Below are 17330 nucleotides of genomic sequence, written 5' to 3'. Positions count from 1 at the left end.
GTAAGCCTTTCAAAAGAATTCAAAATATGAAAAATTAATGAAAATTAATTTAAGCCATCAGATACTTGAAAAGTGGCACATCACATCTCTAATGTAATCATTTTAACTTTTCAACAGAAATAGCACTGCAAAAATATTAAGGACATACTTCTGTATTTTGGTAGTTATGCTGTCAACATTTAACAAGATTTCTTCAACTTGGACTTGAAAGCATAAATAGTATAAACACTTTTAACAGTATAACAGTACTAAACAATTCCAATAGATAACATTGGTGTCATTACCTTTTTGTGGCTAAAATCCAAATTTATTCTATCAGATTGATCATACTGCAAAAATGATATGGTAACTTTATTGCGCACCAAACACGAAGCAAGGCCAAAGCGCATGCATGGTGCAGGAGAACAAAGGACTTCTTTCATTTAAGGTTTGTGATAAACCATCAAACTCATTCGTTAAAAGGACTCTATAGTAATATAAAGCGAGTTTTTCTGGACATTATCATGCAAGAAAAGTTTATTTTTGGGACCGCGATCACCGCGTAATGATTTTTAAAGGTTGCATTACAAACATTTAACTGTCCCATGTGATCAGCCAGTGCGATTGGAAGTCCATGCTCAATTATTGCCTCCGTAAATAAAACTTCGGCATTTATCACATCCAAAGAATCTGTTTGGGCGACGAAAAACGTTGAAAGTTTTCCACTTGTATCGCTAGCAACGGCATTAGACTTGTGTTTTTTTGTCCCAACGTGGTCTTTTACATCGCTAATTCCTCCGTGTCCGATCGAAAAATCTTGTCTGCACAAGGTGCAATTCGCGTAGTTTTCACCCTTTTTTTTTTTTAATTAATGAAAAACCGTATTTTTTATCACTGCAACCGTAACCCGGAATAGGTTGATGAAAACCGGAGTAGTTGGCAGGTATGCCTCACTAATGCCTTGCATCGTCTATATTAGATATATAACAACGGGCGGGTGCGGGCGGATGGCGGGCGGGTGTGGTTCTGATCAAATGTTACGTCGGGTGGATGGCGGATGGTTGACGACTTTCTGATGCGGTTGCGGATGAAATAATTGCCTATCCGCGCATCTCTAGTATATACAGTTTCCTCTTCACCCACCATGTTTGACGGTTGAAGAAAGAGTCCATGTTTTCCTGTAACTTGTTTATTTCAGACAAGGCAAAGGCAAAAAAATAGCTTCCGTAGATGTGGCCATCTTGACGTCCAACTTCCCAGGTACATGAACTGTGTTGACAGCTGTCTCACATGCAGTGACATCACGCCAGGTGTGATGAACGATGTTGACAGCTGTCTCACCTGCAGTGACATCACGCCAGGTGTGATGAACCATGTTGACAGCTGTCTCACCTGCAGTGACATCACGCCAGGTGTGATGGAGTAAAAGGCCGGAGGTTTGATTGTTTTTTGTTCCACAACGTGTTTTATTAGTTAGCACCATAAAAAGTCCGTGGTCTTTCCCGGGATGGAGAGAAAGGAGTCAGTGGAGGGTAAAAAGCTGCACCAGCGGGTGTGGCTCACTTGCTGGAGGAGGTGAAGGTGAAGCATCCTCTCTGGTGGAACTGCATGTCTCTGATGCGACGCACCGACTGGATCTGAGGCTGCAGGGCCGAGAAGTCGTTGTAGTGCCGGAAGTCTCCGCTCTCAAACAGGTACTGGTAGCCTCTGTAGCCGGGGTACTGGTAGCCCACCCACCTGAGCAGGAGCACACCTCAGATTGTTATTCAACCTTCCACACTATATTTAACATACTTAAGTACTTCAGTGTACTCAAATAAGTACTGGTAGCCTCTGTAGCCGGGGTACTGGTAGCCCACCCACCTGAGCAGGAGCACACCTCAGCTTGTTATTCAACCCTCCACACACCATATTACCATACTTAAGTACTTCAGTGTACTCAAACAAGTATTCCACCTTAAGTGTACTGAAACAAGTATTCCACCTTAAGTGTACTGAAACAAGTATTCCACCTTAAGTGTACTAAAACAAGAATTCCATCTTAAGGTACTTAGGTGTACTTAAACAAGTATTCCATCTTAAAGTACTTCAGTATACTGAAACAAGTATTCCACCTGAAGTGTACTGAAACAAGTATTCCATCTTAAGTGTACTGAAACAAGTATTGCACCTTAAGTGTACTTAAACAAGAATTCCATCTTAAGGTACTTAAGTGTACTGAAACAAGTATTCCATCTTAAGGTACTTCCGTGTCCTGAAACAAGTATTCCATCTGAAGTGTGCTGAAACAAGTATTCCACCTGAAGTGTACTGAAACAAGTATTCAATCTTAAGTGTACTGAAACAATAATTCCATCTTAAGGTACTTAAGTGTACTGAAGCAAGTATTCCATCTGAAGTGTACTGAAACAAGTATTCCATCTTAAGGTACTTCAGTGTATTGAAACAAGTATTCAATCTTAAGTGTACTGCAACAATAATTCCATCTTAAGGTACTTAAGTGTACTGAAACAAGTATTCCATCTGAAGTGTACTGAAACAAGTATTCCATCTTAAGGTACTTCAGTGTACTTAAACAAGAATTCCATCTTAAGGTACTTCAGTGTACTGAAACAAGTATTCCATCTTAAGGTACTTCAGTGTACTGAAACAAGTATTCAATCTTAAGTGTACTGCAACAAGTATTCCATCTTAAGTGTACTGAAACAAGTATTCCATCTTAAGTGTACTGAAACAAGTATTCCATCTTAAGGTACTTCAGTTTACTGAAACAAGTATTCCATCTTAAGTGTACTGAAACAAGTACTCCATCTTAAGGTACTTCAGTGTACTGAAAGAAGTATTCCATCTTAAGTGTACTGAAACCAGTATTCCATCTTAAGTTTACTGAAACAAGTATACCATCTTAAGTGTACTGAAACAATTACATCTTAAGGTACTTCAGTGTACTGAAACAAGTATTCCATCTTAAGTATACTGAAGCAATTATTCCATCTTAAGGTACTTCAGTGTACTGAAACAAGTATTCCATCTTAAGTGTACTGAAACAAGTATTCAATCTTAAGTGTACTGAAACAAGTATTCCACCTTAAGTGCACTGAAACAAGTATTCCAGCTTAAGTACACTGAAACAAGTATTCCATCTTAAGGTACGTAAGTGTACTGAAACAAGTATTCCATCTTAGGTGTACTGAAACAAGTATTCCATCTTAAGTGCACTGAAACAAGTATTCCATCTTAAGGTACGTAAGTGTACTGAATCAAGTATAACATCTTCAGTGTACTGAAAAAAGTATTCAATCTTAAGGTACTTCAGTGTACTGAAACAAGTATTCCATCTTAGGTGTACTGAAACAAGTATTCCATCTTAAGGTACTTAAGTGTACTGAAACAAATATTCCATCATAAGTGTACTAAAACGAGTATCCCATCTTAAGGTACGTAAGTGTACGGAAAGAAGTATTCCATTTTAAGTGTACTGAAACAAGTATTCCATCTTAAGTGTACTGAAACAAGTATTCCATCTTAAGGTATTCAGTGTACTGAAACAAGTATTCCATCTTCAGTGTAGTGAAACAAGTATTCCATCTTAAGGTACTTAAGTGTACTGAAACAAGTATTCCATCTTAAGGTACTTAAGTGTACTGAAACAAATATTCCATCATAAGTGTACTAAAACGAGTATCCCATCTTAAGGTACGTAAGTGTACGGAAAGAAGTATTCCATTTTAAGTGTACTGAAACAAGTATTCCATCTTAAGTGTACTGAAACAAGTATTCCATCTTAAGGTATTCAGTGTACTGAAACAAGTATTCCATCTTCAGTGTAGTGAAACAAGTATTCCATCTTAAGGTACTTAAGTGTACTGAAACAAGTATTCCATCTTAAGGTACTTAAGTGTACTGAAACAAGTATTCCATCTGAGACCGCGTTTATTTTAATCTTTCAAAGAGTTGCAATACACAGTTAGTCCACACGAGAGGGCTGTTTAGTTCCATTAAAACTTTTTGCTCAGCAGTTTTGAATGAGAGAAAAGAAAATGTCAGAGTGTGTTTGTGTTGCTGTGAACAATTCTTCTTGATTCTAACAACAAAACCACAAACACTCAGCATGTTTGCCACCGAGGCTTCACGTGGACATTTTAGGTGTCAAAGTGGTTTTCACTGAGGGCCACATAGCAGTTATGTTTGGCTCTAACAGTAAATAATATTATTACACCATGTTTTTATGCATTTTATTAGTGGGTTTTTTTTTAAATAAAATGTAAAAAAAATATGGTAAGTTGCAATAATTTCACCTCAATATTTAGTGTATATTACTGTAAATAGAAAAACAGTACCGCTGTTTTTATGGTTTAAAAAAAAGGCAGCTCAGTTGCCAGAATTTTACTGTAAAATTTAATTTGTTTTTTTTACTGTAAATAAAAAAAAACTGCAATTTTACAGTAAAATTTTGGCACCTGAGCTGCCAGTTAGTTGTTGTTGTTTTTTACCGCAAATCAACAAGTGTATATTTTTCGGTGTATTACTGTAAATGCCAAAACGGCACAGTTTATTACAGTAAAAAAAAAAAATACTGTTTTTTTTTCATTTAGAGAAAAATGCTGAAAAAAAACGTAGTAAATTTCACAATGTGACCATGAAATCTATCGCTATTTTACAGTAAAATTTTGGCACCTGAGCTGCCAGTTAGTTGTTGTTTTTTTTACCGCAAATCAACAAGTGTATATTTTTCCGTGTATTACTGTAAATGCCAAAACGGCACAGTTTATTACAGTAAAAAAAAGCACAGTTTTCTTTTTCATTTAGAGAAAAATGCTGAAAAAAACGTAATAAATTTCACAATGTGACCATGAAATCTATCGCTATTTTACAGTAAAATTTTGGCACCTGAGCTGCCAGTTAGTTGTTGTTTTTTTTACCGCAAATCAACAAGTGTAGATTTTTCGGTGTATTACTGTAAATGCCAAAACGGCACAGTTTATTACAGTAAAAAAAAAGCACTGTTTTTTTTTCATTTAGAGAAAAATGCTGAAAAAAACGTAGTAAATTTCACAATGTGACCATGAAATCTATCGCTATTTTACAGTAAAATTTTGGCACCTGAGCTGCCAGTTAGTTGTTGTTTTTTTTACCGCAAATCAACAAGTGTATATTTTTCGGTGTATTACTGTAAATGCCAAAACGGCACAGTTTATTACAGTAAAAAAAAAGCACTGTTTTTTTTTTCATTTAGATGAAAAATGCTGAAAAAAACGTAGTAAATTTCACAATGTGACCATGAAATCTATCGCTATTTTACAGTAAAATTTTGGCACCTGAGCTGCCAGTTAGTTGTTGTTTTTTTATACCGCAAATCAACAAGTGTATATTTTTCGGTGTATTACTGTAAATGCCAAAACGGCACAGTTTATTACAGTAAAAAAAAAGCACTGTTTTTTTTTCATTTAGAGAAAAATGCTGAAAAAAAACGTAGTAAATTTCACAATGTGACCATGAAATCTATCGCTATTTTACAGTAAAATTTTGGCACCTGAGCTGCCAGTTAGTTGTTGTTTTATTATACCGCAAATCAACAAGTGTATATTTTTCGGTGTATTACTGTAAATGCCAAAACGGCACAGTTTATTACAGTAAAAAAAAGCACTGTTTTTTTTTTTCATTTAGAGAAAAATGCTGAAAAAAACGTAGTAAATTTCACAATGTGACCATGAAATCTATCGCTATTTTACAGTAAAATTTTGGCACCTGAGCTGCCAGTTAGTTGTTGTTTTTTTATACCGCAAATCAACAAGTGTATATTTTTCGGTGTATTACTGTAAATGCCAAAACGGCACAGTTTATTACAGTAAAAAAAAGCACTGTTTTTTTTTTCATTTAGAGAAAAATGCTGAAAAAAACGTAGTAAATTTCACAATGTGACCATGAAATCTATCGCTATTTTACAGTAAAATTTTGGCACCTGAGCTGCCAGTTAGTTGTTGTTTTATTATACCGCAAATCAACAAGTGTATATTTTTCGGTGTATTACTGTAAATGCCAAAACGGCACAGTTTATTACAGTAAAAAAAAGCACTGTTTTTTTTTTCATTTAGAGAAAAATGCTGAAAAAAACGTAGTAAATTTCACAATGTGACCATGAAATCTATCGCTATTTTACAGTAAAATTTTGGCACCTGAGCTGCCAGTTAGTTGTTGGTTTTTTTTACCGCAAATCAACAAGTGTATATTTTTCGGTGTATTACTGTAAATGCCAAAACGGCACAGTTTATTACAGTAAAAAAAAGCACTGTTTTTTTTTTTCATTTAGATGAAAAATGCTGAAAAAAACGTAGTAAATTTCACAATGTGACCATGAAATCTATCGCTATTTTACAGTAAAATTTTGGCACCTGAGCTGCCAGTTAGTTGTTGTTTTTTTATACCGCAAATCAACAAGTGTATATTTTTCGGTGTATTACTGTAAATGCCAAAACGGCACAGTTTATTACAGTAAAAAAAAAAAAGCACTGTTTTTTTTTTCATTTAGAGAAAAATGCTGAAAAAAACGTAGTAAATTTCACAATGTGACCATGAAATCTATCGCTACTTTTACATTGCACAATTTGATGGATAACTTGCTTTGAAATCATCATTATTAGTATTTATTTATATTCAGAAAATGTTTGATAACATATTTTTGCATAATTAGACAATATTTAAGTGTCAGACAAGAAGGCCGTGGAGTCGGCTCTCGGCCTTGTGATGATACGACTTGTGACGATATGATTTGTGATCAGGGCCGGCCCGTGGCATAGGCCGTATAGGCAAATGCTAAGGGCGCCGTCCATCAGGGGGCGCCACGCCAGTGCCACAAATGTTGGAGAAAAAAAAAAAAAAAAAAAAAAGTTGGTACTATTATTTCTAAATACAAAAAAATAATCCCACGTTAATTAAAATGCAAAGTAAAGCCTATTTAATAGAAATATTATTTGTTACAACATTACGCCCCTCCCCCCCCGCACGGTGCGCCCCTCCCTTCCCGTATCATGACTCTTTTTGGACGTCACCACATCAAAAAATCAACACAAGATGTCAAAACGGCCAAAACTGTCAGGTGCCCAGGGAAGAAAAAAGAGAAAAGAAGAGGAGGAGAAACGAGAAAAGACAGAGGTAGCAGGTAGGTAACGTTAGCCTACATGAAATGATTTGTCTGTTACAGAATGTGATAGTAACCTGGCTTTTTAGCATTAAGCTAATGTTACATGATTCGGCAATTGCTAATCAATAAATAGCTAGTTCTGTTTTAACGTCGGGTTAATTTTGTGGAGGGGGCTAAATTGTTATGGAAAATAATAATGTAACGTTAGGTAATTACAGTACTCCCACCTTACATTCCTCAGGGACATTTGTATTAGATCTTTTAAGCAGGTGTTTTTTGTTTACATTGTTATTGCCTTCTGGTTAGCTAATGTTTGCCCTGCAGGTAATAGTCACTTTTCCACCCCTTTATATATTAGGTATAGTTGTAAGCCTAGTTGTTAAAGTGCACATCATTAATGTAAATTAAGCAATATGTATGTAAAAAATATTGTATTTCATATATTCATTTTTTATTTTTTGCATTCATTTATTTATTCATATTTTTTTTAATCTTGTTAACTATTCTGATTGTTAATTTGCTTTATTTAAGTAAAAAAAAAAGGTCAAAGACAAAGCTATTCGGTTTCTTGTGAGTATATACACTTCACTGCCGATGTGGGGGGGCGCCACCTAAAATCTTGCCTAGGGCGCCAGATTGGTTAGGGCCGGGCCTGCGCTGTCATACAGTATATGCCTTGAGCTCTTATTTTGAAGGCGCTAAGAGCGGAAGTGAGGTCACATTGTTGGAGTGGAGCGAAGGTTTTGAAAAGAAGGTAAATAAAGGGTCCTCGTGTAAACTGGAGATTCCGTGTTTATTATTTTGTAGTTTTATACCGTAGAGGCGACATATATAAACCCTCGGTTACAATATTATAAAGGATATTTGAATTGTTGCTATTTTTAGAATATTTTAAGCAGGTGTTTTTTGTTTACATTGTTATTGCCTTCTGGTTAGCTAATGTTTGCCCTGCAGGTAATAGTCACTTTTCCACCCCTTTATATATTAGGTATAGTTGTAAGTAAAAAAAAAAAGGTCAAAGACAAAGCTATTCGGGTTCTTGTGAGTATATACACTTCACTGCCGATGTGGGGGGGGGGGGGGGGGGGGGGGGGGGGGGGGGGTTGCCGCCACCTAAAATCTTGCCTAGGGCGCCAGATTGGTTAGGGCCGGGCCTGTTTGTGATGATACGACTTGTGATGATATGACGGACAAGAAGATTGTGGCCCACATCGTCCTGACACGGACAATATTTGTGGAAGGTTTCTTTCAAAAGATTCAAAAGGTGAACTTACGCTCCTCCGGGCACCCTCACGCTGCCCACTCTGTCACAGAAGCCGTGCGCCCACAGGGTTGGAACGTCATCCTCCTGGATCTCCATCTTGTTGCCCTTGAAGTCAGACAGCTCGTGCAGGCAGATCTTGTGCTCCATGCTGTCCTGTCAACATCAAGCCAGTGGTCTATCATAAGCATCATGCTAAACATCAGTGAGGTTCTAGTGTTGGGGGTGTGGCGGGGGGGGTCAGTGGGCAGTACCATGCGGATGGGCCTGAGCGACATGAGGCAGTCGCTGCGGTAGGAGTTGCTCCAGGTGTCCCAGCGAGGATACTCTCCCTTCTCCAGGATGAACATCTCGCCACGGAGGTTGGTCTGCTCAAAAGCAACAAAGCTGGAAGAGGGGGGGGTGCGGCGGCATGGGGGTAGGGGTGAGGTTGGGGAGGGGGTGTAGACATACAGAGCCATGAGTGCACAGGTCCACACATCAACTTGTCTCCGGGGGAGGGGAGGGTGTGTCCTCTTACGGGCCGCTGTCCACGATGAGACTTCTGACCCGGTCCAGACCTCGATCACAAATGTTGACGCACTCGCTCTGAAGCTCCACCATCCTGCCCTGGAAGTTCTCCTGGTCGAACAGCATGATCTGCACACACAGAACTCTCAGTACATTTCTACCGAGTACTTAGGTCCTGACGCCCAGGCTGACTCACCCTGAAGGACCCGGCGCCGGGCTCGCCCGTCTTGGTGGCCTTGCTGGAGGCGGCCGGGGTCGGGACTCCCTTGTCCTTGGGGTCGGAGCCCAGGCTGGAGGCGGACTTAGCGATTTGAGACATGGCGGGGGGCTTCAGGAGAGTCTGGGCGGGAGACGCAGGTGACGGATGAGGACGTTAGCAGAGGTGGGTAGTAACGCGCTACATTTACTCCGTTACATCTACTTGAGTAACTTTTGGGATAAATTGTACTTCTAAGAGTAGTTTTAATGCAACATACTTTTACTTTTACTTGAGTATATTTATAGAGAAGAAACGCTACTTTTACTCCGCTACTTTTATCTACATTCAGCTCGCTACTCGCTACTAATTTTTATCGATCTGTTAATGCACGCTTTGTTTGTTTTGGTCTGTCAGACAGACCTTCAAAGTGCCTGCCTTACTGGTGACGTTTCACTTCGTTCCACCAATCAGATGCAGTCACTGGTGACGTTGGACCAATCAAACAGAGCCAGGTGGTCACATGACCTGACTTAAACAAGTTGAAAAACTTATTGGGGTGTTACCATTTAGTGGTCAATTGTACGGAATGTGTACTGTACTGTGCAATCTAATAATAAAAGTACCAATCAATCAATCAAAAGTGTGAAGGAAAAAAGATACTTTTTTATTTCAACCGTACCTCCCGTCAAAAGCCTAAAGACTGACCGCACATGAGGACGTTCCTGTCTTCACAATAAAAGTGCCGCTCCATCGCGCATGCGCTTTCAAAATAAGAGTCTCCGAAAGCCAGCGCAAACAAGCTAGCAAGCTACGGAGTTTGACGCCAATATATTTCTTGTAAAGTGTATAAAAACGAATATGGAAGCTGGACAAATAAGATGCCAAAAACCCACCACTTTCATGTGGTATTAGACAGACATTTGAAAACGTGGACGTTATCATCACTACTGTCTGATTACAATCAACGCAAGTCATCAGAATCAGGTAATACATCAATTTATATTCTAGTCTTCATGAAAGAAAGGAATCTATATGTTAAACATGCATGTATATTCATTAAAACACCTTTAACATGTAAACAAAAACAGCAAAATAAATACATATAAATGATATACTGTATATATCAATGTATATGTATGTATATATATATATATATATATATATGATATGAGTGTGTATGTTACTCATCAGTTACTCAGTACTTGAGTAGTTTTTTCACAACATACTTTTTACTTTTACTCAAGTAAATATTTGGGTGACTACTCCTTACTTTTACTTGAGTAATAAATCTTTAAAGTAACAGTACTCTTACTTGAGTACAATTTCTGGCTACTCTACCCACCTCTGGACGTTAGCGTGTGCGGGTGTGCGTACTTACCTGGGTTAGGGTCTGTCCTGCAGTGCGGCGAGAGGCAGACTGAACCAAGATGGTGTCGTCCAGCTCCGGTCCGGCTTATATAGTCTGGCAAAGGTGGAGCGCGGACGGCGCCGGCACAAAAGAAAGGCTTTGTCATCACAGTCGGATCGGGCCAAAGCCAAGCGGGTCATGGCAAGGCCTGGAAGCCTGTAAGCACTTTGACCAGGAAAGGAAAGCGCTGAGCGCGGCATTTCAGGCTGGTGTTGCTTTTGGGGGCTGAAAGACAAGAATGTAACCAACCGACAATGATGTCATCTCTGACACACAACAAACACAATTAGTAGCTCATCAAACCTCATTGAAACACACTTTCATTTAGACACACAACAAACTACATCTCACATAATTATCTACTTTGCACATACTTGCTAATTAGCTTCTGCTTGTCCTAAACTAGGTTTTCTAGCCTATGTATGCTAACTGGCTATAGTAGCATGTATGCTAACTGTGATTAGCTGCTACATGCTTGTCCGTGCTAACTATCTTAGATGCTTACCATTTGGTTAATATGTTAACTAACTGATGTGCTAACTGTAGATCCATGCTAACTATCTTAGATGCTTACCATTTGGTTAATACGTTAACTAACTGATGTGCTAACTGTAGATCCATGCTAACTATCTTAGATGCTTACCATTTGGTTAATATGTTAACTAACTGATGTGCTAATTACCATGAATTGATTAACGTGGACCCCGACTTAAACAAGTTGAAAAACTTATTCGGGTGTTACCATTTAGTGGTCAATTGTACGGAATATGTACTGTTTCAATCAATCAATCAATCAATCAATCAATCAATCAATCAATCTGGCTAACATGCCAACTAACTGGCTAATGTTCTAACTATAGTATATATTATATACTGTATATATAATATGTAAATATTACATATGGACATCGGGGGCAGTACCTCTGGATTGGCAGACCGGGGTGGTGGTTCCTCTCTTTAAGAAGGGGAACCGGAGGGTGTGTTCTAACTATCGTGGGATCACACTCCTCAGCCTTCCCGGTAAGGTCTATTCAGGTGTACTGGAGAGGAGGCTACGCCGGATAGTCGAACCTCGGATTCAGGAGGAACAGTGTGGTTTTCGTCCTGGTCGTGGAACTGTGGACCAGCTCTATACTCTCGGCAGGGTCCTTGAGGGTGCATGGGAGTTTGCCCAACAAGTCTACATGTGTTTTGTGGACTTGGAGAAGGCATTCGACCGTGTCCCTCGGGAAGTCCTGTGGGGAGTGCTCAGAGAGTATGGGGTTTCGGACTGTCTGATTGTGGCGGTCCGCTCCCTGTATGATCAGTGTCAGAGCTTGGTTCGCATTGCTGGCAGTAAGTCGGACACGTTTCCGGTGAGGGTTGGACTCCGCCAAGGCTGCCCTTTGTCACCGATTCTGTTCATAACTTTTATGGACAGAATTTCTAGGCGCAGTCAAGGCGTTGAGGGGATCCGGTTTGGTGGCTGCAGGATTAGGTCTCTGCTTTTTGCAGATGATTTGGTCCTGATGGCTTCATCTGGCCAGGATCTTCAGCTCTCACTGGATCGGTTCGCAGCTGAGTGTGAAGCGACTGGGATGAGAATCAGCACCTCCAAGTCCGAGTCCATGGTTCTCGCCCGGAAAAGGGTGGAGTGCCATCTCCGGGTTGGGGAGGAGATCTTGCCCCAAGTGGAGGAGTTCAAGTACCTCGGAGTCTTGTTCACGAGTGAGGGAAGAGTGGATCGTGAGATCGACAGGCGGATCGGTGCGGCGTCTTCAGTAATGCGGACGCTGTATCGATCCGTTGTGGTGAAGAAGGAGCTGAGCCGGAAGGCAAAGCTCTCAATTTACCGGTCGATCTACGTTCCCATCCTCACCTGTGGTCATGAGCTTTGGGTTATGACCGAAAGGACAAGATCACGGGTACAAGCGGCCGAAATGAGTTTCCTCCGCCGGGTGGCGGGGCTGTCCCTTAGAGATAGGGTGAGAAGCTCTGTCATCCGGGGGGAGCTCAAAGTAAAGCCGCTGCTCCTCCACATTGAGAGGAGCCAGATGAGGTGGTTCGGGCATCTGGTCAGGATGCCACCCGAGCGCCTCCCTAAGGAGGTGTTTAGGGCATGTCCGACCGGTAGGAGGCCACGAGGAAGACCCAGGACACGTTGGGAAGACTATGTCTCCCGGCTGGCCTGGGAACGCCTCGAGATCCCCCGGGAGGAGCTGGACGAAGTGGCTGGGGAGAGGGAAGTCTGGGCTTCCCTGCTTAGGCTGCTGCCCCCGCGACCCGACCTCGGATAAGCGGAAGAAGATGGATGGATGGATGGAATATTACATATATGTTGTATTTTATATTGCTACTATGGTACATGTTTAGTCTACTTTATACCTGCATTATCCTTTCCATCCTTACCCTTTCCATCCTTTGTAACTGAGCTACTGTGTGCAACAATTTCCCTTGTGGATCAATAAAGTTTATGTGTCTAAGTCTAACTGATGTGCTAATTAACCAGCTTGTATGTTAACTACCTGACTGATGGGCTAACTAATTGACTGATGTGCTAACTAACGGGCTCATATGCTAACTAGCTATCCGATATGCTAATTCAAAGAGGTTCATTAGGTCTTTGAAAAATTATGCGATTTTGTTATTCTCATAGCCAGACCTGCGTTTATTTCGGCCACAACTGTTGCCTTCCTCAGAGGTTGTCACGTGATATGCTAACTAACGAGCTAATATGGCAACTAACCAGTACTTATGCTAACTAGCTATCTTATATGCTGACTAACTAGGTAATATGCTATATAACTGACTCAAACGTTAACTACCCATCTAATGTGCTAAATTTCTAACTTGCTGACTGAAAAGCTATCATAGACAACTTTCTGGCTCATATGCTAACTAGCTGGATGATATGTTAACTAACTGACTTGCATGTTAAGTTAGCTAACATGCAAGTCCACTAGAAGTTAGTTGACTGGTGTGCAATCTCACTGACAAATGTGCAAACTCATTCACTGGTGTGCTAACTAGCTGGCTAATTTGATAACAAACTGATGTACTAACTAACTGGCTTATATGCTAACTATCTGGCTCATATATTAACTAACTGACTGATGTGCTAACTCACTGTCTGATATGTTACTTAGCTACCTCATATGCTAACTATCTGGCTCGTATGCTACTTAACAGACTGAGGTGCAAATTTACCCATGTGCTAGCTTATATGCTAAATAACTGGTTCATATGCTAATTATCTCACTAATGTTATAACTAGCTGGCTCATATATTAACTAGCTATTGTATATGCTAATTAACTGTCTTATATACTATCTAATTGATCATATGCTAATTACCCAGCTAATGTGCTAACTAACTTACTGATATGCTAGCTAAATGGCTATAGTGTTAACTAACTTACTGATGTGCTAACTAACTAGGTAATATACTAACTACCCGACACACATGCTAACTACTTGTCTAATGTGCTAAGTTGCCTACTAAACTTAACTAAATTGGCTCACATTCCAACAAACTGGGTTATATATTAACTAACTGGCTTACATGTTAATAAACTAGTCAACTAGCTGAAGTGCTAGCTCATTGACTAATGCGCTAAACCACTAATTGTTGTGCTAACTTATATGCTAAATCACCGGCTCATATGCTAACTATCTCACTAATGTTATAACTAGCTGGCTCATATATTAACTAGCTATTTTATATGCTAATTAACTGTCTTATTTACTATCTAATTGATCATATGCTAATTACCCAGCTAATGTGCTAACTAACTTACTGATATGCTGACTAAATGGCTATAGTGTTAACTAACTTACTGATGTGCTAACTAACTAGGTAATGTACTAACTACCCGACACACATGCTAACTACTTGTCTAATGTGCTAAGTTGCCTACTAAACTTAACTAAATTGGCTCACATTCCAACAAACTGGGTTATATATTAACTAACTGGCTTACATGTTAATAAACTAGTCAACTAACTGAAGTGCTAGCTCATTGACTAATGCGCTAAACCACTAATTGTTGTGCTAACTTATATGCTAAATCACCGGCTCATATGCTAACTATCTCACTAATGTTATAACTAGCTGGCTCATATATTAACTAGCTATTTTATATGCTAATTAACTGTCTTATATACTATCTAATTGTTCATATGCTAATTACCCAGCTAATGTGCTAACTAACTTACTGATATGCTAACTAAATGGCTATAGTGTTAACTAACTTACTGATGTGCTAACTAACTAGGTAATATACTAACTACCCGACACACATGCTAACTACTTGTCTAATGTGCTAAGTTGCCTACTAAACTTAACTAAATTGGCTCACATTCCAACAAACTGGGTTATATATTAACTAACTGGCTTATATATTAATAAACTAGTCAACTAACTGAAGTTCTAGCTCATTGACTAATGCGCTAAACCACTAATTGTTGTGCTAACTTATATGCTAAATAACCGGCTCATATGCTAACTATCTCACTAATGTTATAACTAGCTGGCTCATATATTAACTAGCTATTTTATATGCTAATTAACTGTCTTATATACTAACTAATTGTTCATATGCTAATTACCCAGCTAATGTGTTAACTAACTTACTGATATGCTAACTAAATGTCTATAGTGTTAACTAACTTACTGATGTGCTAACTAACTAGGTAATATACTAACTACCCGACACACATGCTAACTACTTGTCTAATGTGCTAAGTTGCCTACTAAACTTAACTAAATTGTCTCACATTCCAACAAACTGGGTTATATATTAACTAACTGGCTTACATGTTAATAAACTAATCAACTAACTGAAGTGCTAGCTCATTGACTAATGCGCTAAACCACTAATTGTTGTGCTAACTTATATGCTACATAACCGGCTCATATGCTAACTATCTCACTAATGTTATAACTAGCTGGCTCATATATTAACTAGCTATTCTATATGCTAATTAACTGTCTTATATACTATCTAATTGTTCATATGCTAATTACCCAGCTAATGTGCTAACTAACTTACTGATATGCTAACTAAATGGCTATAGTGTTAACTAACTTACTGATGTGCTAACTAACTAGGTAATATACTAACTACCCGAAACACATGCTAACTACTTGTCTAATGTGCTAAGTTGCCTACTAAACGTAACTAAATTGGCTCACATGCCAACAAACTGGGTTATATATTAACTAACTGGCTTACATGTTAATAAACTAGTCAACTAACTGAAGTGCTAGCTCATTGACTAATGCGCTAAACCACTAATTGTTGTGTTAACTAACTAGTTAATATGTTAACTACCTGGCTAATGTGATAACTGACAGATGTGCTAACTCACTGTCTGATATGTTACTTATATTAACTATCTGGCTTGCATGCTAATTAAGAGACTGAGGTGCAAACTCACTCATGTGCTAACTTACTTATATGCTAATTAACTTCCACATACTATCTAACTGGTTCATATGGTAATTACCCAGCTAATGGACTAATAACTAAATAGTAACTGATGTGATAACTAAAAAGCTCATATGCTAAATAGCTGGCGCATATGCTAACTAACTGGCTCACATGCTAACTAACCAGCTAATATGGTAACTAGTATCATACCATGCTAATGTGCTAACACACTGACTGATGTTCCAATAAACTGGCTAATATGCTAAGTGTTCAGTGGCTAGAGAGAAGCTAGCTACTACTTACTAATACATGGATTACAGACGGATTGTTTTGGGTTTAAATCCCGTCAAATGTGATTATTTGTGCTATAGAAGAAGGATTAACATGTTTCATACGTACAGATTATCACCACTAATCCTGCTGGATCTCACACAACATCAGAAAAAAATGAACCGTCTCAGTCATTTGTGCATGTTTACTCTACTTTATGTACTTTATGTATTTATTTGGATATTTTATGTCGATTTTTATGTTCATGTACTCCATTTACTGTACTTCATGTACTCTATGTATTATTTAGATATTTTATGTCATGTTGCTTTTTATTTTCATGTACTCCGTTTACTTTATGTACTTTATGTATTTATTTGGATATTTTTTGTCATGTTGATTTTTATTTTCATGTACTCTATTTACTCTACTTTATGTACTTATTTGAATATTTGATGTCGATTTTGATATTCATGTACTCCGTTTACTCTACGTCATGTACCTTATGTATTATTTGGATATTTTATGTCATGTTGATTTTTATTTTCATGTACTCCATTTTATGTACTTTATGTATTTATTTGGATATTTTATGTCATGTTGCTTTTTATTTTCATGTACTCCGTTTACTTTATGTACTTATTTGGATATTTTATGTCATATTTATGTCACTGTTTACTCTACTTTATGTATTTATTTGGATATTTTATGTCATGTTGATTTTTATTTTCATGTACTCCATTTACTCTATTTTATGTATTTATTTGGATATTTTATGTCGATTTTTATGTTCATGTATTCCATTTACTCTACTTCATGTACTCTATGTATTATTTGGATATTTTATGTCATGTTGCTTTTTATTTTCATGTACTCCGTTTACTTTATGTACTTATTTGGATATTTTATGTCATATTTATGTCACTGTTTACTCTACTTTATGTATTTATTTGGATATTTTATGTCATGTTGATTTTTATTTTCATGTACTCCATTTACTCTATTTTATGTATTTATTTGGATATTTTATGTCGATTTTTATGTTCATGTATTCCATTTACTCTACTTCATGTACTCTATGTATTATTTGGATATTTTATGTCATGTTGCTTTCTATTTTCATGTACTCCGTTTACTTTATGTACTTTATGT

The 17330-nt window shown here is 38.2% G+C and overlaps 1 protein-coding gene across 1 annotated transcript; it reads right to left on the bottom strand.

Moving 5' to 3' along the window:
- Positions 1-1150: 1150 nt before the first annotated feature.
- On the bottom strand, positions 1151-10658 carry crybb1 (crystallin, beta B1). The gene is made up of 6 exons (XM_061927012.2): positions 10475-10658; positions 9088-9236; positions 8902-9020; positions 8636-8768; positions 8395-8537; positions 1151-1716 (listed from the first exon to the last, which is right to left on the bottom strand). Exons 1-6 carry the CDS (start codon positions 10602-10604, stop codon positions 1539-1541), a joined length of 852 nt encoding a protein of 283 aa, XP_061782996.1. The 5' UTR covers positions 10605-10658; the 3' UTR covers positions 1151-1538.
- Between the last annotated feature and the right edge of the window lie 6672 nt (positions 10659-17330).

This window comes from Nerophis lumbriciformis, linkage group LG32 (genome assembly GCF_033978685.3).
Source record: "Nerophis lumbriciformis linkage group LG32, RoL_Nlum_v2.1, whole genome shotgun sequence".
Taxonomy (NCBI): domain Eukaryota; kingdom Metazoa; phylum Chordata; class Actinopteri; order Syngnathiformes; family Syngnathidae; genus Nerophis; species Nerophis lumbriciformis.
This window is presented reverse-complemented; position numbering and strand designations above follow the sequence as displayed.

What these genes read in the sequence shown, in the direction of transcription:
- crybb1 (XM_061927012.2), bottom strand. Translation starts at nt 10,604, where the DNA reads ATGACAAAGCCTTTCTTTTGTGCCGGCGCCGTCCGCGCTCCACCTTTG. An exon ending in GCACTGCAGGACAGACCCTA is followed by an intron (nt 9,237 to 10,474) that starts ACCCAGGTAAGT and finishes CTGCGTCTCCCG; the next exon opens with CCCAGACTCTCCTGAAGCCC. An exon ending in CTCATCGTGGACAGCGGCCC is followed by an intron (nt 8,769 to 8,901) that starts GTAAGAGGACAC and finishes CCCCTCTTCCAG; the next exon opens with CTTTGTTGCTTTTGAGCAGA.